The following is a 27,350-nucleotide window of genomic DNA, read 5'->3' as shown; positions in this document are numbered from 1 at the left end:
CATTGATCGCAATTGATTTAGAATCGACTGTATTTACAGTTCCTCAAATATTTAGCCCGGTTGAGATTTTGTATTTCAGTTTTGAAAATATTATCTTTCAATTACTTCGGACATTTGGACATTTTCCAATATGGCGAACGAAGAAGTTGTGGAATTTTAGTATGTCATTTAAATAAGCTTTACCAACATCTATGTCAAATTTTAACTTGTTAATAATTACTTCATAAGTTTAATAAAATTTTAAATCAGTTTGACGGTAGTTTTCGGAATTTTAGAATTTAGAGCTAAATATTTGTAAAAGTATGCGTTTTATGAACACTTGTTTCTCTCTAAAAAAAAAAAAAAAATGTGTTATCTATGTTCTATAAAACGACACTAACTAGGGATGATACCATACCCGGACCAAGTACGTGGGGATAACCTATATATCTTCTCAAAGCTCTTGCCATGAGAAGTACGAAACTATTTTCAAATCACGGGCAAACCCGCAAACTGACTCTATATAGAGCCATTGTGTTGGTGTTTGTGACCCTATGTATGGTATATTCGACAGAAATAAAAATGAATGTTTCGATGCATCACACGTAAGCCCCTGAGCTCATCATGTTCCTGATTGGCTCACTGCTAGAACGTGGCTTGGGTAAGGGTTTGATAATATCACTTTGCACCCAAACGTACCCATTTCATAAGTGTTGCCAACGAATTGTAAATACAACGTGGCAGATGGTTTCTGTACCACTCGATGTATATCCATGAAAACGTGGCATATACATTGATAACACTAAAGATGTGATATTAAGAGTTAGTTATACTTTTAATATAATACCTTTCGTGTTTTCAATGTACCCTTTACAGTATGAGGTGTGAAAATAGTTCCTCTGTTACTTTTATATTGAATTGTTGCTGATCTACCCTTGAAAATTTCAAGTAAATGATAAATTTTGTTTAATTGATTATTACATTTATTTGGAACAATATGTTTTAAAAACTACACTGTGTATTAATTTTCAATAGGAGTCAACATAACTTGAATTGGTTATGACATACTACTCCGTTTAGGTCTTTTCCTGTTTACATTGACCTGGTCAAAAACTCTTCTATCCCCGAAATCCTTCTTTCCGTCGCCATCCGCGTCATCGTAGAGTACTTTGAAGTCCGGATGATCTTTATACCAATCTTCACTGTAAAATAGATAATATTTACTTTAATAATATTATATAATTACTATTTAATTAACTAATATTCCCCGATTAATAATTATAATAATAATTAATAATAATTTCAGTAAGTTTAGATACGCTGCTAGTTTTATCCTAGTACGAGGGAGGATAAGAAAATAAGGTTACGAGGCCAATGTTTCTAGAGATTAGTCCATTATAGAGGAATGAGGAGTGTGCGGTAATTTTAATACATGGAGTTGATAACTGTACAAAGTTCCAGCCAACCACCACCTACGGTAAGTAAAAGTAATCTACGATTTTCTACACTTTTGTACACCTTTAAAAAAACTGTTGCGCACCTCTGTTTCTCGGGAATATGACCCTTAAACTTACATAATGTATCAAAAGAAAACTATCAACTTGGAGTGCGGATTTGCAATATCGGACATATAAGTAGTGGGAATGGTTGTACACAGTCTTGGGAAGTAACGTAACGCAAGTAACGCGTTACTTGTAACGCGTTACTTTTTAAGTAACTTTTCCTAGTAACGCGTTACATTTTTCAAAAGTAACTGTAACGGTAACGCATTACAAATTTTTAAGTAACGTACTTAGTTTGCGTTACTTTTTTCGCGTTATATTTCGGATGAGTAACTACAATATATGTATTTTTTTTTTTCGGAAACAAATGTTTCTTTCCTGTAAGTGAATTTCTCAGAATGAAACAATCGAGCATGAACTACGTATGTCAGTGACCGACAGTCACAGACACACACAGAAACAGATAAGTTCGTAGTGTCACTTGCTGTTTTTTTAAGATGAGGACAGTCTTAGGGAAATCACGTGTACTGATTGCAAACACCTGGAAGATTTCGTTGTAGATTTTGACAGCTCCAAATCAATACCTTCAGTGAGTGAACTAGGAGTGCAACTATTTTACTTTGATTGGTATTGTTTTTTATAAAGATGGAGAACTAAAATATTTTACCGTTCGAACATTTGAAAGAATACTTTTTTTTCTTAAGAGCTAAGGATGATGGTGGACAGAATTTAAAAGTAAAGTGTCTGAAGTGCCCCGGCGGAAAATATTTATCAACAACTAGGGTGTCATAATTAACGATTTACAGTAAGATGTTAATATGAATAAACTGTGTTCTGATGAGTAGGCCTACTTTATTACTAGAAAATAGTTTGCTGATGGTATGTAATATTCGAGTTCTTTCAGATCAGTTTGCTTATCCTAGAGTCCCGTTGATTATAGAGTAGTGTAATGTTTCTCTACAGTATACTCTTTATTTTTAATTTTACATAGCAACATTGTTATTATTATATAATTAGTTTAACAGAATAATAATAAGCAACCATTTTTTCTAACATATAGGGATGAGCACGAGTCAAGCTAAAACTCGACTCGACTCGAATTGAAGTCGAGTTTCGAGTCAAGTCAAGGGTAATATCCTCGAGTCGAGTTCCGAGCCGATTCAGTTTTTCGCGTCGAGTTTCGAGTCCAGTCGAGTTTGATAAATGGCTCGTTCGTTTTAAGTCGTCTTGAAATCATGGTCTGATTACACTGGAAAACGTAAGCCATGAGAAATGTAAGCTAAACAGTAATATGGAATACTTTTAGTGTTGCTCACGAGAGGGGACACGGCTCGCATTTCGTCTCGTCTCGATAGCGAGACCACAAGAGATTTTTTATAACAAGCTCAGCTCTGCTCGGCTCAACTGAGAAGATGGCTCGAGCCGGCTCACTTCGGGTGAACCATCGGCTCGAGCTGGCTTGGTGGGGATGAGCCATGTGCTCGGTTCGGCTCAACTGAGCCGAGAGCTCTTGCCGAGTCGTTTGGGTGAGCTGTTGGCTCCGCTACTTCTTGGTTCGGGTCGATAGTGAATGAGCTGTGAGCCGAGCTGCTCGAGTCGTTGACAATTCTAAACCCGGGCCTAGCAGTTTTGAAGATATTTGATCATGCCCTTTAACTTTTAACAGTGTTTGGCTCGAGCCCGAATACTCAACCTAGACCCTCAACCCAAACTCAGAAGCTCGTGAACAATGTCCTTGATTCCTAGACTTCACGACTACCGAGGTTGGCAATCAACTGGTTTTTTAGTATTCAAATACAAACCACTTATCTTTCTCTTTATATGCAGTGTTATAATAATAATAATAATAATAATAATAATAATAATAATAATAATAATAATAATAATAATAATAATAATAATAACATAAGTTGTATTATGTATTAAGTAATAATAACAAATTGCATTTGTCTACAACAAATAATATAAGTTGTAGTAGTAGTAGTGTCATTGATAATAATTATACTGTCTATGTAATATACTTGAAGAATGTACTCGAAACTACACAGCGGATTTGGCTCGAGTCGAGTTCTCGAGTTGGAGGAAATTTTTCGAGTCGAGCTCAAAGATGTTTGTTTCTAGTCGAATCGAGTGTCAAAGAAAACTCGCTCGTGTCCATCCCTACGAGTAACGCAGTATGGCATTTTATCAATGTTACATTATATGAAAATGTTCATATATCAAGTAAAAATTTGTCCTTGCATTTACATAAAGCGATTCGGAACGTGCAGCAATAATAATAATAATAATAATAATGCAGTTAGTAACGCGTTACTTTCGAAGTAAAGTAAAAGTTACTTTTTGGGGGCAAGTAACGCGTTACTAACGCGTTACATTTTAAGAGAAAGTAAAGTAACTTGTAACGCGTTACATTTTTACAAGTAACTTACCCAACACTGGTTGTACATGTTACTTAGAATTTTGTACACCTTCCGTAGAATTTTGTACACCCCTGTGTTTCCAGAAAATTACTTTAAAAATGTCGAAGTCAAACATCAACTTGGAGTCCATAATCATCATATCGAAGATTTAAGTAACGAAAAGTAATGTACGAATTTTGTCATACATGTCCATAGCCCGTCGTAAGGGTGTGTATGCTCTACGAGTTCAAACTGGTGTCAAACACGTTGCAGCGAGGCGGAAGATATGTCAGACTTTTTGTGAGGGTGTCGTAACTACACGGGCAGAGCAGCGGTGGTTTAACAGGTTTAAGGACAGTGACGAGGCACTCGGAGACGCACTGCGTACCGGAAAACCAACATCTAAAAAGTGAATATCTTCAGGCAGCAATTCAGGTGAACAATAGAAGACATGTGAGGAACTGGGACTACAGTTCATTGAGTGGAGAAACCATTCGACAGCACCACCGTGAACTTGGGAAGCACTACAAGTTGGGTCGATGGGACCCAGATGATTTGACTTCGGGTCAGAAGGCACCTGTGTTTCTTTGTTATTTCGTCTGAGAAAGGATCCATTTCTGGACAGGGTGTTAACAAGTGATGAGGAGTGTGACCTGTACGCAGCCACGGTGATGTCTTCATAAGTTACCATCCCATGAACCGATTCCAAAACAGTCGAAACCAGTGCACCAGAAGAAGGTCCTCCTGTGTGTTTGGTGGTCTGCTCGCTTCATCGTGCATCGGGAACTGCTACCAGTTGGTCAAGATTATCAATGCAACTGTGTACTGTCAGCAGTTGAGCTGTGTTATAGAAAAACTCAAAACTCTGGAACCAGCACTTCGAATCGAAAAGGGGTCCTCCTGTTACAGGATAACGCTAAGCCCCGATGGCTAGATGACCCGGGACACCATTCTACGCATTGGATAGGAAACACTTGTAGTGCTTCCCAAGTTGATGGAGGTGCTGTCGAATGGTTTCTCCACTCAACGAACTGTAGTCCCAGTTCCTCACATGTCTTCTATTGTTCACCTGAATTGCTGCCTGAAGATATTCACTTTTTAGATGTTGGTTTTCCGGTACGCAGTGCGTCTCCGAGTGCCTCGTCACTGTCCTTAAACCTGTTAAACCACCGCTGCTCTGCCCGTGTAGTTACGACACCCTCACAAAAAGTCTGACATATCTTCCGCCTCGCTGCAACGTGTTTGACACCAGTTTGAACTCGTAGAGCATACACACCCTTATGACCGGCTATGGACATGTATGACAAAATTCGTACATTACTTTTCGTTACTTAAATCTTCGATATGATGATTATGCACTCCAAGTTGATGTTTGACTTCGACATTTTTAAAGTAATTTTCTGGAAACACAGGGGTGTACAAAATTCTACGGAAGGTGTACAAAATTCTAAGTAACATGTACAACCATTCTCACTACTGCAAATCTGCACTCCAAGTTGAGTGCAGATTTGCAGTAGTGAGAATGGTCCGATATTGCAAATCTGCACTCCAAGTTGATAGTTTTATTTTGATACATTATGTAAGTTTAAGGTTCATATTTCCGAGAAACAGAGGTGCACAACAGTTTTTTAAAGGGTACAAAAATGTACAAAGTCGTAGATTATTTTGCTTACCTAAATCTTCGATATCATGATTACGATCTCGCAGTTGATACCGGAGTTAGAAATTTTGAAGCTAATTTTCTCTAAACCCAGAGGTGTACAAAAGTCTAAGGGATATGTATAACAATATAAGATAATTATATGCCTGATATTGCTATTCGGACTCCAAATAAGTGATTTGATTATGGTAGAATCCGTAGCTTTAAAGGCAATTTTTTCGAAACACAGGGGATGTACAAAATTTTTTGAATCATGTAAAAAAGTATTTGAAATATATACAAAATTCTACGGGAGATTAACAAAATTCTACATGGCAGATACAATCATATCTTCTACTTATATGTCTGTTATTGCTAATCGGCATTCCGATGGTTTGAATAGGGTAGAATCCATAAGTTAAAGGCATTTTTTTTTTTTTGTAAGGCAGGGCTGTACTTTTTTAAAAGGTTACAAAAGTGTACTAAATTCGTGTATTACTTGTCACTACTTAAATGTTGGATATGATGATTCCGAACTCCAAGTTGATGGTTGAGTTGGAAACTTTGGAGCTAATTTTCTGGAAACACAGAGGTGTACAAAATTATTTGAATGGTGTACAAAATTCTATGGAAGGTGTACAAAATTTTACGGCATATATTCAATCATATTCGCTAATTATATGTCATATATTGCTAATCGGTACTCCAACTTAATGGTTTGCTTATGGTAGGATCCGTAAGTTGGCCATTTTTCTCGAAATACAGGGGTGTACAAAATTTTTCAAAAGGTGTACAAAAATGTACAAAATTCGTGGATTCTTTTCGGCTTCTTAAGTCGTCGATATGAAGTTTCCGCACTCCAACTTGGTCGTTGAGTTCGAAACTTTGACGGTAATTTTCTGGAAACACAGGGGTGTACAAAATTATTTTATAGGTGTACAAAATTGTACAAAATTCGCAGATTATTTTTAATTACCTAAATCTCGGATCTGGTGATTCCACACTTAAACGTCAACTTGGAGTGCGGAGTTTTGAGGGGTGTACAAACTTTTTTGAAAGATGTACAAAATTGTGCAAGATGTGTGCAAAATTATGGACATGTTTAATATTTGATTTGCTCATTCCGCACTCCAAGCTGACGGACCTTAAATGCAGTTTATGTGCAGCAACTGAGAGCAGTATCGCCATAGCTGCTGTTAAAGTTTCAACAGTGAAGCAGTTCTGCGTTGCCGATTGAAGTATAAATAACAAGTAGTTAAAGCCCGTCACAGGGGAAAATACATTCTTTCCTATTAAAAGTGATATTCAAGAAAATATTTGCATAACATATGTTCCCTCCTGATTAGTCTTTAAAATCTTTTTGTTTTTATTCTGGAAGCTAGACAACCCATAGGACGAAATAATGGATATGATTTCGAACTCCCTGTTTGCTTAGTAAAATTAATTGGCTACATAAATCTTCCGAAAACGTTTATTTTTTCGATGAGACATACTAGTTCTTGCAGATTGTTTTTTTTTTCAATCTGAAGAAGGAAAAACGGGACAAACAGGCGTCCCGAAAGCCTTCTTTCATTGAAAACCGGGACTGTCCCGATAAACCGGGACGTCTGGCAACCCTGCTTGGGCAGATCAATTAGTATGATAGCTGAAATAATAGAGGAGAGGAATGGCGATCAGTTGGGAATGGCGATCAGTCCACTTTGCCCTCTTGCGTGACCCGAGGAGAAGTCAAACTAGTGCTGTAATCTGCCTCTTGTAGCAAGGTTTCTTGTGTATTCTCGACGAAGTTGTCAGAGAAGACTGAAGTCTACAGCGTGCTTAAATTTGTTTTTGTTGATTTTCTTAAAAGATCTGCATATTTCAACTCACGATACGTACAATTTTAAGTTGTAAGATCTTGAAGTTACTAAGATTCATAAAAAGTTATATTTACGTCTAATGCAAGACACATATTTATATTTCAAATGGTTTAGGTACAAAACCTCGCCTGGCCAAAACCTCGCCTCCCAAAACCTCGCGGCCCAAAATCTTGCCGGGCCGAAACCTCGCCTGGCCAAAACCTCGCCGCCTAAAACGTCGCGGGACAAAATCTCGCCTGGCCAAAACCTCGCCGCCCAAAACGTCGTGGGCCAAAATCTCGCGGGGCCAAAACCTCGCCACCCAAAACCTCGCGGGCCAAAATCTCGCCGGGCCAAAACCTCGTCTTCCAAAACCTCGCGCCCTAAAATATCGCCATTCCCAAGATTTCAAATACTCGAACGGTTTCGAGTAACCGATGACAACTCGATAAATTTTCACTCCCGAAGTTCGATAGGTCTTCAGCCTTATCGAACACCCCTAGTCCTAGGCCGAATGTGTGCCAGCTCCAATGGCAGGCTCTCGGGTTCAACCGACCTCGAGTCCCCAGTTATTGAAAACAACTAAAAAGAAGCGCCATATTGCGTCAATGAAAATTACTGTATATTTGAACTTTTTTAAATCGGGGAAAAGGGGTATTAATTCGCCCTTAGTTGGAGGCTAAATTCATCGTTTATTCCTGACTGATTTTAATCAAAGCTGTGAGAACTGTGCCAACCTTCAAATAATATATACTTAAAATTTTAACAAAAATCTAATAATATTTATGAAAGTATGAAATAATATATGAGTTTTTACGACGTCCCTTGATTATGTCCTGTAGGTTAAAGGAGACGTAGTTGACCAGGATGAAGGAAATGATCGAATAAAGAAAGTGGGAGGAAACAGGAATAACCCGAGAAAGCCCACACACACGATGTTTTGTATCTTATTATTATTATTATTATTATTATTATTATTATTATTAGTAGTAGTAGTAGTAGTAGTAGTAGTATTAGTAGTAGTAGTAGTAGTAGTAGTAGTAGTAGTAATAGTAGTAGTAGTAGTAGTAGTAGTAGTAGTAGTAGTAGTATTTGTAATGTGGAATTGCATATTAAGAAACTCATTGGGTAAATTTTAAAGAAAAGTTTCATTCCGCAAGGTTTTGGCCAAGCGAAATTTTGGTTCGCGAGGTTTTGGATGGCGAGGTTTTGACAGGCGAGATTTTGGCCCGGCGAGATTTTGGGCGGCGAGATTTTGTCCCGCTACGTTTTGGGCTGCGAGGTTTTGGCCACGCGAGGTTTTGGGCGGCGATGTTTCGGCCGCGAGATTTTGTCCGTATCCCATTTCAAATAAACTACGTTTTACATTATAACCAGTTCAATTTTCAAAATCGCGCAATGTTGGGAATGCCGATCAACGTGATCGGTTTACCATCATGGTGATCGCCATTCCTAACAAACATTTGGAAAAGTTCTGCTGCCAAAAATTATAAAAGAGGCTAAACTTAAGATAGGTAATACGCCTACTTGAGTCAAACACTGGAACTTTGGTATCGGTGTAACCTTTGTGGATCGTGGGTGCATGCTGACTGTACTGTTGTGGACTCACCAGATTAGGGATGCGCTCGAGTCGAGACATATCTCGAATCTCGACTCGACTCGACTCGAATTCGAGTCGAGATTCGAGTCGAGACACACTTTGTAAAATTCGAGACGAGTCGAGACAAACGTATTTCTCGACTCGAATTTTCGAGTCGAGACACGAGTCGAGTCGAGACGGCTCTTAAAAATCTCGACTCGACTCGAATGTCTCGAAAATCTTTCTATAATTTTTAATATTATTTTGAAGAAAGTATTCACTCAGAAACAGCCTTGAAACCAATTCCAGCTTTTATTCCTTCAGAAAGATACAGAACGCATAAAATTAATAGTTAATCTTTAAAGATCAAGATTTAATTTTCAGCTCAATTCAGTTAATTAGAACTAATAGTTAATGTCGTTGTATTTGGTTGTACTGCAAATATAATGATAATAATAATTGATTATCTAGTTTGTATAAAACTATTATCCGTAGTCTAAATCTAGTTTGTATAAAACTATTGCGATAAAGTGAACTTCATAAATTCTCTGAATGAGCAGTTGGTAGTCTATAGTAATTTAGCATAGTTATAATTATTGTGTTTTCGTTCCCATGAACGCAATAGGGTTACGTAACTTCTGGATTATTCGCTTGCCCAACTATTCTGAGGCTTTAATATGTTGCAGCATATCACGAGCTACGGATAATATATAATGTAACATTTGTTGTAAATCACATATTATGATACGAGACTATTTTACATAGTATATCTTATCTAATATAAATAAAATAAAGAGTTTGTTTGTGTGTTTGTCTGTCTGTCTGTCTGTGTGCGACCTGGGGACCAGACGAGTGGACCGAGAGTTCCCAAAATTTGGTCACGGATACCGTAGTCCAGGCCCCAGATCAAGACGAAGCGTTTTTTTAAATTTCGAACCAGGGGGGTCTCGGGGAAGACGTTTACTGGGACCGACCTGGGGACCAGACAAGTTGACCGAGAGTTACGAAATTTTGGTCACGGATACCTTGGTCCAGGTCCCAGTCTAAGGCGAAGCGTTTTTGTCAAAATTGGAACCAGGGGGTCTCAGGGGGGCGTTTAGCGAGACATGTAGTAAAAGTAATCCAAATTGATCGACATTAGTGTCAAATCCATAGTTTTCACGGTCGCTGAGATCAATGGTGACACTTCCATCAGCGATGACTTGCAAATTCAGCTACTACTGTATGCGGGCCGGGTGTCAGCGGGTGAGGAATATCGAGACATGTATAAATAGCCCATATTGATTGATACTAGTGTCAAATCCATAGTTTTCGCGGTCACTGAAATGAATGGTGATACTTCCACAGGTGTTGACTTCCAAATACAGCCCCCATGCGAAGAATGGGTATATTAAGCTAGTATTACAATAAATGGACTGCTTGGATGCCAAGAACTAGTACAGATAAGTACCATTCACTTCTATGAATAGGTATTTTTTAAAAGGATTTTTGTAAACACTAAGTTATAAAACAATGAACTACATACAGTAGTTATGGTTTTGGTTCCCAACATAAAAGAAATATGGATTGTTCATGAGATATTGAACTTCAACTTTCACTCCTGGAAAATTTCAGTTTTGGAGTTAGGCCACTTGGTATCAAAGCAGTTCACTGTAAGATAAATACATTCCGCACATTAGTAACATAGTTGTTCAGGGGCCTTCGATTTCCATCCTCTCAAATGAAAGCTGAACGATTGCTTGATACATGCTGACTATATGGGAGAAATAGTGTATTAAGCTTTCGAGCTTTGGTGCGTATCCGTATTTACACTCTGATATAACTTTAAGTTCACACTCAAATCGAGCTAATTGTTTAATGCATTTCGAAAGCTTTTGTTTTTATGCAGCTCATTAAGGAAAATCTATTTCATAATCGTAACATTTATGTACTAAGAAACTATGAACGTAAAGTGGACTCGACCTAGCCCCGTGGCCGCTGTGACTCAGTGGCACAGCTCTCACCCTTGATGTGTGAGGACTCTGATTCTGTGTGTGTGTGTGAACTCCGCGGCTAGTGTACGCGTCTTTGCCGTGGAAGACTCGGGTTCAATTCCCGGCGCGAGCTCATGTAGTTCGGATTCCACGTTAATCAGTAGGTCTACATTTCATATATCCTCGCTGCTGAAAGAGACGGTAAAGTCAAAATCAACTCAACAATATATATGTGTGTGTGCTTATGTGAATTTCATCGTGGCTGTATGGTTAACACATACGCCTTGATCGCGGTAGACTCTGGTTCGATTTACGGTGGAAGCTCATGAAGTTGGTACCGGTATCCCACTTTAAACTGTAGATTCATGCCTCATATAACCGTAGATATAATATATATGCCTTTGATACACTTATTTTCCGACTTGGAAGCCATCAAAAAGTCCCGTAGACCGAAAATGAGAAACATGGGTACAGAGTAAAACAGCCATAGAAATTTAAGCTTTTTAGGCTAACTTAATCCTTACATATAATGCAACTAGCTTGGCCAAGTTATAATGGAGGAAATGCTATCATTGCAACACTCTGAGAATAGAAAATGTTCGTCAGGTATTACTATCCCCCCTCTCCTGCAGAATGAAAACCCTGACTAAAACTCAATATATATATATATATATATATATATATATATATATATATATATATATATATATATATATATAACTATTTTGTGTAATGTAACAAACAGTGGCGGATAGTATTCATGTTTCCTTGCAGAGGTCCTTACGAGAGTTCGCTTCAATCTTCCTCTCCCCAAGAACTAAAATAAATTAAAAAATTACTTGTTACTATTGCTATTAATTGTTAATCTTGTACAAAGGACGCAATTAAAGTCCCAGTGTAACACCCCTTCACATTTAGATTTTTCCCCTGGAAGAAAAACAGTTATTATTGTTTCTTGATTTCTCAGTCTCGCCTACATAAACATACGGATAGAATTACAGGATAGGACATGTTTAGATTGCTTGCACGTGACATCTAACTATATTTCTCATCAAATGTGTCACAGATGAAAATTTCCGTTTGTACTGCCTCTATTTTCTGGTACATATGTTTCATTTATGTTATGTTGCTAAACTTCGTTAGGAAACAAGTACAGACTGCGCCTGTGTGCTTGACAAAACGTAAATGTACTGGATAATTATTTCTTCACTTTCTTCCAGAAAAAAAAAGTAACCAATCTCATGTCGGCTAACAAAAGGAGGTAGCGGACCAAAGATAGCCGTTGTTTACCTAAGGTCGTTACACAGCAGGGGTTTCATTCAGTCAGAGGGAAAAGAAAAAATAATTTAAGATTTCTACATTTGTTTTGAACTGCAATATACTTCTTCCTTTTATTTTAAGAATCATTTCCTTCTCATTTGTCTGCTTCAGAAAAAAAAATGCAAAAAAATCACTAGAATGTGCTTATTTACCAAAAGTACGTACTAGATCACTAGTTCAATAGTAAAATCACTAAATCTAGTACGAAATCATAAATGTGGCATCCCTGGGTTGGAGCGAAAGTAATGGTTGGGGTAAAAACTAGTCCGTATTTCTACTGCGTTCTGTTGTTGAATTCACAGAAATGTTCAAAAATAAATTCAAGAAGTAAAACACGATCCTACAAAAGACTGCTTACTTGCTCACTGGTTTTCGTATTGTGAACTGAAACTCAAGTGCGCAGTCATGTTGAATACTTCTGTCCCTTTCTACTTTACAACTTGAGGTGGGATGAGGGTCAGGATAGATCTAGTGATATACCGCTAAAGGAAGTGCTTCAGTACAGAGTCGGAAGCGGAATGTATTGTTTATACTACTTACAACGTTACCCCCACATAAAATATAAATTCACCCTTTTCTCCCTTCCCTTTTTCGAATAATATGAACCGACTCTTTTGCTGAAGAAAGATGCTAAAAGAAAATTGAAACATCTGTGTCTAAACTTTCTTTGAAGCGCAGTCTTCTGTATTTGTAAGGTTTTGCGAGTGTTTTCGAGATAGCCAAATCTTTTACCAAGGACTCCTGCTGCGAACTGACCGTGAGTAAACACCCGATCTCGCTGTGCTCAATTTCTCTCGCACACGTGAAATGGGTTTGTTGTTTCCAAAACAAATAGGAAGTTACCTTGTGCTTTTGCATTTCTGCACGCACACAGGTGCCATTGTTGTTTTAATGATCAGAAGAAATATCAAAACCATTCGATATATATGATACGAAACAGCTAACAGAGGGAGGCAAAGATAAAAGTAAGCCTATACCAAGTTTTCCGCGTGGTACCATTACGGAGAATAAATATTTGATAAAGTCACGTAGATGCGCTTAAACCTATTCCATCTGTCCTTATAACTTTTCTGGTCTCATCAATTTCTCAGGAGAATACGTACAACATATGTCCAAATTTCATATATACTCTTTCTAAACTAATGAGTAAACTCATTAACCCTCCAATACGCGCGCGGGCTACCATTGTAGCCCAGCGTTTATATTTTCCTTGCTGCAAAGTAATGCGAGATGATAACTCAAAGGGTGTCTGTGTACCTTTCTATCAACTATCATTCTGCGTGTTTAGTGTGTGGTCGAACGTAAAATCGAAAGGAGCTCATTGTTATTCTGCTTGAAAGTTTCATGGGCTACACCTGTGGCCCGCGCGACTATTGCTGTCACAAATGTTCCAAAACGTCAAAGTTTTTTCATTATAGTTTGAGTATTGATCAGATGGTCAATGAGTTTCAAAAATGCCAATTCTGATGCGGCATGTTTTCTAGATGGCGATAGTTAACATTTTGAGACCACAAAAATTCATTTTTCGGACACAGAAATAGTGAAAATTCAGAAGATGTGACTGAGAATTCCGGGCGGCAGGAGTCACTGATACCTATTGATAATAGTAGTAAAGACAGTTATGAAGTAAATTGTTATGTAGTAAAAGACAATCTCAAATGGAAATAAGTCACTCCTACTCGTAATATTTGCGCTCGTGCACATAATATTGTGCTTTGTTTTCCAGGACCTAAAGGTGGGGGCAGGTCTGCGTTGTCGGAGCTTGAATATCAAGTGCTTTTAGATGCAAACATTTTGAGACTTAAGGTTGATTTTACCAATATTTACATTGACAGTATTAGATTGAGATTTGTACTTAACCGTGATGCAAAATTTACAGACGAGATTGTACGTGCCCTTATTGACATTTTGATGCTTTTGATGAGTGGTCAATGCTTGAAGGAAAGTGTGCATTGACCACTCACCACTTGTGTGCAGAACATGCTTAGAAGGACATTAATAGGGAAACATAAAAAGAAAAATATATGAGTGTAAATAGCATATGTAAAATTATGCAAAATCGTAATCAAACTTTGATACCAGAAACTCGTTATGCTGAAAAGGTATATGTTTTATGGATAATGCGTTTATTTGTAATATTTGTAAAATTTTTGAAAAAAATTATACTTAAATTTTTTAAAAAATTCTAACACATATGTTTAAGAGGAAGGAAAGTTTAAAATGCGCCAGATTGGTCCATTTATTGATAAATACAAATAACTTTTAGTCTTTTCCTGTATCACTTTTGAAAAAATGAAGGGTGTTGGTCTTCTTTGTATATACATAGCTTTCAAAATAAACATATTTCTCAAATTGTTTATAAAACCTTTAAAACAGTTTATAAAAACAATTCTCTACAAGAAAGACAGAAATATTAACAAAGCTAGGCAACATAATAAAATAAAAACAAACGGGCTACAGCGGTAGCCCGCGCGACTATCCACGTCACAAAAATCCACGCGCGTATTGCAGGGTTAAGAACACCAACTGATATCAATAAACAGGAAAGAAAACAATACTTTATACTTCTATCATTTGGTACACATCTCTATGAAGCACAGCTTGTATCTTTTCGAAATAGCTCCTTCGTGTCACAGCTGTGGTTAGTTTTGTTTTGTGTTAGGATGAAAGAGAGAAATGCAACATTTGCTTCGCGGTGAAGTTATATATATTATTAAGATGAGCGGTGATAAGCGAGGTTTAACAAAGAGTGCCTTTCGGATGCACAATTTAACGGGTAGTTGCAGTCCGTGTTGAGAATCGAACCAAAGCTTTCTAAGACATGTTATGACAAATCCAAAAGGTGTGTTGTATCGGTGCAGTACCAGTTTTTCACGTTTTTCAAAATATTCCAAAACCCAAAGAATAATCTTTAATTTCTGATATTTTAGTCGTCACAAATTACAATTTTATAATGTAGTCAATGTTTATAATTACTGGGCAGTTGGGCGTTTAAACTAATGACATCATAATAAAGTCAAAACCATAATTTTGAGTTGAATTGATTCTGAGTTTAACGTCCCGTTCAGCAGCGAGGCTATGTGAGACGTGGACCTACTGATTAACGTGGAATCCGAACCACATGAACTCCCACCGGGAATCAAGCCCAGGTTTCCCACGCCAAAGGCAAGTATGCTAACCGTTAGCCACGAAGGAGCTCCACCATAATTTTAGTGGGCGTTAAGAAATATCTCGCCAGTGCTTTTACAATAAATAAAATTTTATAAGTATTAAAGAATAGTGGTAAGAGATTTTATAATAGCTCTTTTATTTATGAGATATGAGTATTTTGAAAAAAAAAACAACAACTAAAAAATAGGTTGGCGGAACCACAAAAGACTTTCTTATAAATACATACGCACCTTACTCACCTTTTATAATTGCCATGCTTACGTTCTCCATAAAAACAGAAATTCTCTTTTAGTGATACTTTACACAAGATCATGAAATGGGTTCAAATTTAATTAAAGGCAAAATACAATACAATAATCCACAAATATTGCCTCAAGTGAGTTTAAAGATTTCTAAACACTAGTGCGAAACCGGGCTCTGCCGTTGCGATCGATTTACAGGTCTTGAGACGAAAGTAAGAAGGGACTTACGCACACAGTAAGTAAATACAATTAATATGCCTGTAACTTTCCCCCAAATAAGTGTATCTTAAAACTAACCTCACCATTATTTTTCTAATTAAATTCTAGCCCGAAATTATGTATCATATTACCCTATTCCCATTTTGTAAACTTGACCTTAATTCAAAATGGTGGATTTCAAGATGGCTGCCATCAAGGTCATATCTACCATACGACTTCCCCCCAGGACTTATATGTATCCACATGGTTTTTCTTCACTTTTCTTCATTAACGCTCCGTTTACAAAGGGTAGTAAGGGACTTCTGTAGTAATCTCTAATAACTACATCACAACTCTTAAAAGTTATTTAAAAAAATAGAAAACATGCACCATGGCAAAAATTTGTCATCACAAGTAATGATGCATACATGCCTTCTATCAGCAAAAAAAGTTTCATTGAAATTGGAGCCGGACATTTGAGTGATGTCTCTTGTGGGATGTGATTGAACGTGACGTCAGAGCACATCGCCCCCCTTCCCGGAATTTACGGGAATTAGGTGAGCTGAGTGAGCACATGTGGTGCCAGCTCTCTCCAGCGACCTATCAAGGATCATTGCGTGTATGCCAAGACGTGTCGCCGTTTTTATCCATGCCAAAAGTCGACATACTGACAATTAGGTAGGTAGTCATGATGGTCTGGCTGATGTGTGCGTATATTTTAACTCGTACATTTTGTCTCGACTCGAATTTCGAGACGTCTCGACTCGAATTCGAGTCGAGTCGAGACAGAGACTGTCGAGTCGAGACACGAGTCGAGACAGAAACATATTTTCGAGTCGAGACACGAGTCGAGACAACATTTTCTCGAGACGAGTCGAGACAGGCTTAAATCTCGACTCGACTCGACTCGAATGCATCCCTACACCAGATGGATATATCTGTGACGTGTCTTTGAAAAGACGTCAATAAAACATTCAGTTGACGTTTCTCAGTCTTTCGAAGGCGCAGTTTAGCAAAAAAAAAAAAAAAAAAAAAAAAAGCCTATGGAACTATGTGTTTATTAAGTTTGTACTGTGATCGCCATTACCAACATGTGATGAGAATGGCGACCAAAGTAGTAATTTGAGGTTTTTACATCGTGTTCCCGAACTGAAAAAATGATCCTCTTTTTATTTTACACACTTATTGTAGAAGGATTGGAGTATGTATTTACAAATTTGTTTCAATATATTTTGCAAATGAAACTACGTAATAACCCATTTTTCTTGGGTGATCGCTATTGCCCACCTCTCCCCTAAAGGGAAATTAATCATTTCTAAGAAGGCTACAGAAAATTAGAGCAAGATTCTGCGGAGAAATGTACGAACTTCAAGCACAATTACAATACATGTATAATCAACTAAGAAGACAAAAGTGCTTCCTTTCTATTATCATTTTTCATTTGCGTTTTATTTATTAAAGACAACCAGAAAGATGACACACATAGTACGCGATAGTTGAAATTCATTTGATCTTGACCATGCTTTAAAACCTTGAAGGGATCAATATCCATACGAAATACAGATGGCGTGAATACTATAACGTACAAGCCTTTGGTTCTCAAATTGTAAGTCATTAAGGCTGGCCTTTGAACTTAATCAATGTTTTAGAACTTCTACTTACAATAGAAATACAAAAACAAACCAGTAGCGGTTCGTGGTATGGAGAAACAGTAGTTGCATTATCAAAGGTATGTGAATATGAGCGAGTGTTCCCCTACCCCGGTGTTCTGGACTTATATCCAAATAATATTTAGGAAATATGAACAGAATAGTTTCTTTAAGCTCTATTCTTTTAATTAATGATTTAAATACATTTACTAATGTTGATTTAATATAGGCCAGTTCCTTCTTTACAAACGAAATGAACAATCACTGGCAACGCACATTTATCAGTAGGGGATCGTAGTCTGTACTAGCACCGGTTGCAATGTTGCAATATCAAAGGTATGTAGGTACGCGCAAGTGTTCCCCTCCCCCAGCATTCTTGAGTCTTATCCAAGAAATATTCAGGAAAAATGAAGAGGAAAGTCTTTGAAGCTCTATTTGTATATTATTGCTTAAATTATTTCTCTAATATTAATTTAATATATAAGCTATTTCCTTTTTTTCAAACAACCACTATCAATGTACGTTTATACACTATTTATATAGAAAACCTCTACACTCATGTTATTGAACACGAGATAAATCGAATATATAGTATGTGTTGTAAGCCATGAATGATGGCGTTAATCCGAAAAGAAGAAAAAAAAGCAAGAAAATTGCGTGCACGCAGTTAAAAAAAATTATTTAATTATATAAACTATGCATTATTTTAGAATGGAAGGTCTTTCTTCAATCTTTCGGGCTTCAAATTTTTCTATGACTTTATTGAAATCTGAAATGCTGCTCGCCAAATTTCTCTGAATAGAAAGCATCGCTACCACAAATATTTTCCGCTTTATTTTCTTTAGGGTACAGAAACACCTCTCTCCTCCGACAATATGCATTTTGTTAGCATTTCTTTGTATAAATATACGGAACAAAAAGTCCATTTTCAGGAACCGTATTTTTTTTGTCTGTAAAGAAGCATGAAATCTAAGATGTTTTCCTTTGAAAAAAAAAAAGTTTAACATTCCAGCAAATTAGGCTAAAGAAGACAGAAGAGTATTGGAAGTGAATGATTTGATATTAATTTATGCTCTCCGCCGGAAATCGAACACGGAATCCTGTGCACGAAAGACACAGAGCTAGGAATTAGACCAGTAGTAAGACATTTTCTTCTTGGAGACTTGATTGACACCCCTTCCCCTAGAATAAGATTTTTTAAAAAAAATAAATCCTATCCCAAGAATTTTCACCTTTGTATTATAAATGTTAAATACCTAAAATCTATTGACTTCGAACGACCGCTCCCCAAACTTTCAGCCTGGATCCGTCCCTGCTACCACCAGACTTATATTTGTTCTTTGCGAGTTTATGTTTTGTGAATAACTTCTTTCTTCCACGCGTCTGTATCTTCCTCACCCTATCAATTGCGCTGCTAAGCGGTGGAATTCGTAACTATTACAGAAGCCGACCAATTGGGGAAGAAAATACAACCGCACGGGACCAATACGGGAAGATGGGAGCGTTGCAAGAATAAATCCACTTCCCCATGTTAAGAGATAAGAGCTCGCTGCCATATGCTCAATGTTACTGCTTCCAGTGGCAAGGTTCGCTGCCACTGGAAAGGTAAATCTCTCTCTTTCTTTCCGTTTTTTAATTGACTTTTTTCAGAAATGCATCAATACTGTTTTGCGCCCAAGAGCAAAGGTTTATTTTTTTACTGATACACTACTTTAACACTTAAAAATATTTTTAGTATTAAAAAATATATCCGGTTGCACAACCATGCAATATATAGTACCAGCCGCCACTGACATTTATATGTTACTTGTGTACGAACTTTGTATACCAATGTTACTGAACAAGAGATGAATATAAATAGGATATAAAGCATGTTGTGTAAGGCATGAATGAGGGTGTTACGGAAAAAGAAAGAAGAAAGAAACAAGAAAATTTCACACACCCATACACAAAATTAGAAGTCTATTCTTTGTATTTTCCGAGCCCCAGATTTTTCTGTTACCACCTGATTGAAATCTGGAATGTTATTCGCAAAGTCCCTCTGAGCAGAAAACATCGCTACTGCAGATAGTATTTCTTCTCTCATGGTGTTCCGAAGGAAGTGTTTATTTTCTCTGGAGCGAGAAGTCTCTCTCTTCCTCCGACGGCTCAAATTTCGTTAGCATTTTTTATATGAATATAGGGGTCAGAAATTAAATTTTCAGTAACCATATTATTTTTTATCTGTTGCTCTACTGTAAAGAAGCATGGCATTTATAGAATTTTTCCCTTCGAAAATGATGAAAAAAAGTAAAATGAAATTTTTACTTTAACGTCCTTCAGCTTTGCCTTTTAGGCTAGAAAAGACAGAAAAGTATTGAAAAGTATTGAAAATGAATAATTGTAAGAATATTTTTTTGTACTCTTTACCGAAAATCAAACTGTGGACCACGTGTACTGAAGAAACCCACTAACCACTAGACCACAATGAGAGTTTCTTCCTTTTTTAAGACATCATTTAACAAATACTTGTATTAATTATATTAACGAAAGAAGAAAACAACCTATTTTTTTAACACACCAACTCCTCTATAGGTGCGAATTCAACGATACATTAAGAGTGGAAAAGTGCATAATGGGACCGTGGCTAAAACCCGGGATTTTCGGCGTATTGTTCTGATGTGTTAACCATTACACTACTTTATCTGGAGTGATTTATCGATTTTCAATAGATGGAAATCATCGTAAATTGGAAAACTGAAATTTGATGCTGAAATTACTCTGAACAAAGGGATTTCATTTTTTGTGAGTGGTAGAAGTATACAGTCGACTCTTTTTAATTCGAAGTCCAAGGGGATACGAAAAAACTTCGAATTATCCAAAATTCGAATTATCCAACAACATTCATTTTCACATATATAACAACAAAGAAACCAAAGTACTGCACATCAAAAATATATTCATATGGTGTCGTAAGCCTCATTTGTTTGAATTTGATTGTTTTTGTACGGTTAATAAATCTTGAATTTCATGTATTGCGTGGAATACAATATTAATAACATTTGGCTGACTTTATCAATAATTCATCTTAAATTTTCAACCAATTCTGAAACAAGATGAGATTGGCACACGTTCTCTATCTTTACTTCTTCCCCAACTCACTTCATCTTTATTATTACATAGATTTTCTATTTATCTTCTGTATTACTCTTCCCTATGGCTGCATCTGGATAACTGAAAACACGTTAAAACTGTATTTCTCTGTTTACATCTGTCCAACATTAAAAATCTTCAACTGTATTTACTTCGACTTATCCAAAACATAGGTTCAAAAGTTCGATTTATCCACGATTTTTTACTATTGTTTTCAATATAGTTTTCAAGGGAAATGGACTTCTGTTTGAATTATCAAATATTTCGAATTATCCAAGTTCGAATTAACTAGACTCCACTGTACTTCGAGGTGGGAGAAAAGCAGATACTTCGATTACAAATACTAGATATTTGTAGTATTATCGATGTTCATTTTATTTTATTAGATTCATTGTTCATTCTGTACACCATATTACATGTACGTTTACTTATTGAGACTTCTTCATTTCAGTTCTTAGGACCTTTTGAATCGGGAAATTTAATGAAAACAGAATTAAGGTATTGGTTGGCATGAAAAGAATATATAGACTTCTGTACACAGTAATATTATTAAAATTCCCAGTATCATTCTTTTACTGTCATATATTGTTTCATAGATTAGCAGTTACTTGGGTCCACAGTACTTCAAACATTTCACAGATTAAACCTGCTTTACATCAGTTATTGTGACGTAAAAGGAAATATGACTTGTGCGAAAAATACGTTTATAAATAGCAAGAGATGTAGTCTCCATTATTCACCGCAAATTCGGTCGTATCTGACTATAAGGAAAACTTAGTGTGGAACAGAAAACCACTTTACACAAAACAGACTTGAGTTAGCTTACAAAATAGTGGAGCGGTTTGAGTGAATAATTTGTTAATCATCTGTTCGTGTGTCCAAATCCTGAAGCAAATCAAGATTTTTTTATATTATTATTATAGTTTGCAAGTAATCTAACCCGGAGACAGAATGTTTCTTTCAATAACGCTTTATCGGAACCTCTTCCTTTCAAATTCGATTACGAAATAATATTATACGAATTGTAACTGTCAAGTGCCACAGTTGAAACTAGAGTGTTAAGTATCTTCACTATTCTATTACTATTCCCTCAAGCGAGAGAGACTAGGGTTTGATTCTCGGTAGGAGCCCATATGGTTCGTATTTCACGTTGGGTTGTGTGTCCACGTCTCATATAGGTTCGCTGCTGAAAGAGGCACTAAACTATAACTAACGTACTATTATCCGGGAGCGGGGACTGTATAACTCGAATTAAAACTCAAGTATTGTTTCGTATTACACTTAAATTTGTTCTTATATAGAAATAGCGCTAAAGGGGTTCATTAAATTTCAGTCAATCAATCAACTTAGCATAGTAACAAATATAGCATAGTGCTTCGTAGAAAAATTAAAGTAAGGCCCAGTATATGTAAGTTGGGATTTAGGAATCAGGTTGTCTAAAAGGCATTGAGCATTTGGAGCCCAAAAGTGAAAAGATGTTTACTGTCGTTTAGAAGAAAAATTGCTAAACACGTATTCACCATTTTATTTGATAATCTTCTGCCATTGTTCCGGCAGCACTCTAACCCAATCGTTATGATACTTCTATTGTTTCTGGTAAGAAAATGTGACAGGGTTTTACCGACTACGTTTTAACTAAATTAAGACTACTCGGGGAATTTTCAGATCGATAACAGATTACTAGTCAGAAAACATGCACTTGTTGAGAGCAAAACAAAATGCTAAGAGAAATTCATTCAGATATTTAAACATGATGTCAAACACATAAGTATTTCCTTCTCTCTCTCTCCTTTCTCATAAGAATAAGGCACAAGTTAGCATCTTCCGTATAGCTTGAATGCATTACGGTAAACAAAAGAAAAAAAACTTTCCTCAAGTAGGATTAAATAGCAATGCCCATTTATTTTATAATAACCTTGATTCTATATTATTGCATAATAACTACGTATATAATAGAGTTAGTGGTTATGTTTCAGGTTCGATTTTTTGCGTTATGAATATTGTGTTTGTTTTAAGGATTTAAGCACACTACCTCATAGAAGAAAATAATGTTGTAATAGTGTTTCAAGAGTTTTACTACAATACAGCTGAAGGATAAAATTTTCGTTAATTTCTTAGATTAAAGTTCTCTATCTTTTAATGTGAATGTTCGTCTTTCGTGGAACGCAATGTGCCTCTCTTTTCTCTCTGCATCATTTTTAATAAGCTAAGAACAGTGTTAGACGTGTGAACAGTGTTACATGTTATAATGTTAAACCCCAATGAAAATAAACCATATGACCCCTTTTTGTAGGTCTAATGGCTAATACACGCATCTTTGGTGAATAAATCCTCAGTATTCAATCCTGAAGAAGCGCAAAATTTGATTCAGATTTCACTTTAAACTGTAGGTCTACCTCTCGGTACTGTTAAGAAAACATTTTTGGTGATTCGGATTTCATCGTAAACTACAGGTTCACGTCTTGGAACAGAACTTTAACCAATCAATCTTATAAGTAAAATAGAAACAAAGTGTTTGATCAAGACAATGTGATATGTAATATTTTGCTTAACAATTAATTGGAATAAAGTCGCTGAGTCGAGGAAGATAATCTCTGCAAATTTCAATTCATTATGAAAACGCATTGTTCATGAATCAAACAATGAAGTTTCAGCAGTACACGCTTTTAAACTATATCATGAAACAGTTTGTGCTGTATGCGAAATATTTTTATCGTATCAAACTTCACTTATAAAAGTAGTGAGCGTCAGCAGGATCAAATTAAAATCCTTTTTTGCACAAGATGCACTTGTTCACATTTATGTATTATTTCATTAATTTATTTTCTCTGTTTATGAAGTGCTTATTGTTTAGCCGGAATGGAGCTTTTGGCTTCACATATGAAAAATATGTTTATTTAATCATATATTGCTGTAAATTACTGTTTGATGCAAATGTATATTATTCTTGAATTTATTATATTAAACTTGTGAGAATGTTTATTTAATATAAACACCTACTTAATATTCGCATACATTAGGCTACTGTTGCATACAAATTCAGAACGGTAAATCGTTCACTTCTTTTCTAAAAGTAAAGTCTAACTCTTGGTATCGTAACACATTTTTTTTAAAAACTTACAATCCTATGCACTTGTGATGAGAACGAAGGGAAGTTCTCCCAATTAACAAAAAAGAATCAAACTGGGAATCTCTTGCACTCGATTAAATTGAGTTCAATGCATTATCACTTACTACTGGAAATCCTCTATGAGATAGGTAACATGGTTCTATAATTAGTATGTATGAAATCACTATCGCGTCTACAATGCAAGAATTACAAATTTCAATGTCACAAGCACGGGACTGACAAGGAAAGATCACGAACTGGCTCTGCTAAGATCCGAAGGAGACAATTGTGTTTGCATTTGATACGTTATAACTAGACGAATCCCAAAGTTATACGTGCCACCGGTCGGAATATCGTGAGATAGAACATATTACGTAATGTAAAAGCTATTAGCTGGCAGAATAGTTTGAATCAGGTCATTTGTTCGCAAACGGTTGGGTACTTAAGAACGTCGATAATCCAAACGAACATTTTCATTCATTCGACCCGTGGAAATAAAAAGATCTACGAGTGACCCTACCGAAGTACGGAAGTTGTTGCCGCCAGGCGGCAGCTCTAACCGCCACAGCAGACGATTGGTAGCATCATAGAACGAAGACTACTATTTTTTATTTATTTATTTATTTATTTACCATTTCGATTATTTCTTATTTCTTTGTTGCCCTCACTTTCATTTTCTATCCTGTGTGTATCATACATAAATTAGTCCGACATTGTGAACTTATCTTTTTCCATTTCACAACAACTTTCAAACGATGCGCTACTTAACTCCCCTTACCTTTGAAACTTTTGAGTTGGAGCCCACCTGGGACCCTGCGAGGGCTCTGGGACAAGACGTTTTTACTTTAAATCGTTGTATTTTTGAAAATAAAGCCAAACTGCTTTCCTGTTTTCACATTTGTATCACCATTTCCGATTTATAGGGGTGGTCATAGACTTTTCAATTAAATTTATGTTTACATTTTGACCCGCCGCTATTTTGCATAGGGTTGTCGTAGAGAATTGAGACTTGTTCCATCTTCTTTCTTTTCTCAACAGCTTTCAAATGATGAGTTACTTAACCCTCCTTGCCATTTGAAACTTTTGAGTTGGGCCCCGTCTGGGACCCTGGGGCAATTTTTTTTAACCCAAAAAAGTGTGCGCTTGAAAATGATTGGATACGTTTTCGCCTAGTTTTCCATATACCAAACCGTTTCCGAACAAATGACCTGGTTTAAACTATCCTGCTAGGTAATAGCTTTTACATTACAAAATATCAGGGTGCGAATTACCGGGAGAGATGAGGGGGATTTTCCCCTCAATCACATTTTGTTTCCCGCCAAAGAAGTCAGCTGAAGTATCCCTACCGGGGATGCTCGCTTCCCCCCCCCCCAAACTATGCTTAGTATAACGCCAAATTTCACTGATTTTTGTCATTTCTTGTAAGTTTAATCTTCTAGCTATATTTCGAAATGAACGATGTAAACTATTCACTTTTGGTCATTTCTAATTCCCCCACTATTTTCACCGTTGTTTAGTTGAACTATATTACTATGACTACAGTTGTTACTTGCAACCGTATCCTCGTACCCTTCAGTTCATCGTCGTTCGTGAATTTGAATGTAGTAATTGCGCTTAACAAAGTCTCATATGGATTTATAAGTGCTCTTAGTGGTTGGCCAAGAAGAAGTAAACAAATAGCTTCTTCCACCATACTTAGCGAAGTTCGGATATGTCATATTCATTCTCTACATTTGTATCGATTGTCATCTTATTTTTACTTTTGTTATATTTGTTTTCGTTTTCCAGTGTATTCTTTGTTAGCACATGGTCCTCATTTCCTAGTAGTTTGTGTGTATGCAACTCAAAAGTTGCGTTTAATTTGTGATAATTAGCATAGTAATCACTGCCTTTTATAGTTTACGGAAATAGAGTTTTGAAACTGTACTCAAAATCTGAGATATATTCTCTCGTGGCTATATGTTAACATACACGCTGGGGATGCGCCTCTAGTGAGCAGACGTGTGAGGGTGAGTAAGCGCATAATTGAAGATTTGTTTCAGCATTTGCTAATACGACTGGTTCTCCGTGTCATTGTCCATGTCTGTATAAGCACTTCAACTGGAGCGGGCTTTTAAAGTTAACCCTTCATTTTTCCATCTTTCTTTTCGCTGTACATTTTGCTGTCCACACCAATAATGTTGTCTGGAAAACTTCAATGTAATGTTTTACTTTATTTGAATAACGTTGCACATAGTGAATCAACTCATCTGTAACCTAACAGTAAAGTAATTGTAAGTGTTGACTATTTGAGCTGTCATGGAATCGATATTCAAAAAAAAAAAGAATGAAAAGCGCAGCTTTAGCGGGAAGTAGAAGCGCAAGCTCGAAATTTGAATTGATATTTTTCAAATGTTTGGCCTTCGATTTGACTTTGAAGCCAGAAATCGGGGCCAACAACAATCCTTTTCTCGTATGATAGGTTAATACCTAGATTTTTTAAAAGTCCGGTTTAACATAATTTTAGTGGTTTTCATAATACTATTTTTTTTTTTTTTTTTTTTTTTTTGCAAGCTGTGTAAACGCGAAATGGAAAGATTTCAATATGAGTAGAAAACTTGACATAGACCCTATGCTTGTGATCATGGCTATCGCTCGGGCCGAATTATTAAGTAAATGAACCTTAGAGAACTACGGGCACAAGAGTGAGTACATTTAAATACGTTCAGAAAGATTAGGTGTGGTGTGTGCATACGTACATAGTTATTGTCAGTTTGTCAGTAGATTATTGAATAAATAAATCTCTTACTTATTAAAGATGTCATATTTATGTGTGTGTGTAGGGGGGGGGGTAAGACATTATTGTCTCATTTTGATGTATTGCACCTTCAGACTTTACGTCCTGTTGACCTAATTTTATCCCCCCCCCCAATATAGATTATCTAATTCGCACCCTGCAAAATATGTTCTAACTCACTATATTCCGACCGGTGGCACGTATAACTTTGAGATTCGTCTAGTTATAACATATCAAATGCAAACACAATTGTCTCGTTCAGATCTCAGCGGAGCTAGTTCGTGACCTTCCCTTGTGAGATATTTATAACTAAGCATCACTAGCACACTTTAAAGAGAATGCAAGATGACAGGTCTGAATTCTGTTTGAATGATTAAGATTTATTCTTAACTAATATGTGACCAATGTTGCATTATTTTTCTATAACAGATAAAGAATGAGATTGAAATGAATATTTATAATGTTATTCGTTACATCTCGTTACGAAACTTGTAAAGGAAGCCACCTCACTTACTTCTCGTTTACTGCTCAAGAATTGTTGTCTTCCCATATGATTTTTATTATAGAATTTCAGTATAACAGAGACTGAATCAATATTTATTTTCTCGGCGGGAGCTCATGTGGTTCGGAATCCACGTTAATCAGTAGGTCCCGTCTCATATTGCCTTGTTGCTGAAAAGGACGTTAAACTCAAAATCAACTCAACTCAATATTTCTTTTCTTTATAATATGTAATTTATGAAGTGTTTGGCAATGAAAATAGAAAACAGGTTAATTATTCAGCTTAGAGCAGTGGTTCTCAAACTTGTTACCGCGAACCACATTAAATATTGAAAAGTATTTT

General features: G+C 36.4%; 1 protein-coding gene across 2 annotated transcripts in view; it reads right to left on the bottom strand.

Moving 5' to 3' along the window:
- Positions 1-950: 950 nt before the first annotated feature.
- The window catches only part of obst-A (obstructor-A), a 65,833-nt gene continuing 39,433 nt past the window's right edge, over positions 951-27,350 (bottom strand). For both annotated transcript variants that reach the window (XM_081765622.1, XM_081765623.1), the window contains exon 5: positions 951-1,181. In XM_081765622.1, coding sequence (XP_081621748.1) covers positions 1,037-1,181 — 145 coding nt within the window. In that variant the 3' untranslated portion in view covers positions 951-1,036. The remainder of the gene's footprint in view (positions 1,182-27,350) is intronic.

The sequence above is a fragment of the Thermobia domestica genome, chromosome 7 (assembly GCF_964235325.1).
Source record: "Thermobia domestica chromosome 7, izTheDome1.hap1.1, whole genome shotgun sequence".
Taxonomy (NCBI): domain Eukaryota; kingdom Metazoa; phylum Arthropoda; class Insecta; order Zygentoma; family Lepismatidae; genus Thermobia; species Thermobia domestica.
The sequence above is the reverse complement of the archived record's forward strand: the minus strand, read 5'-3'. Positions and strand labels throughout refer to the sequence as shown.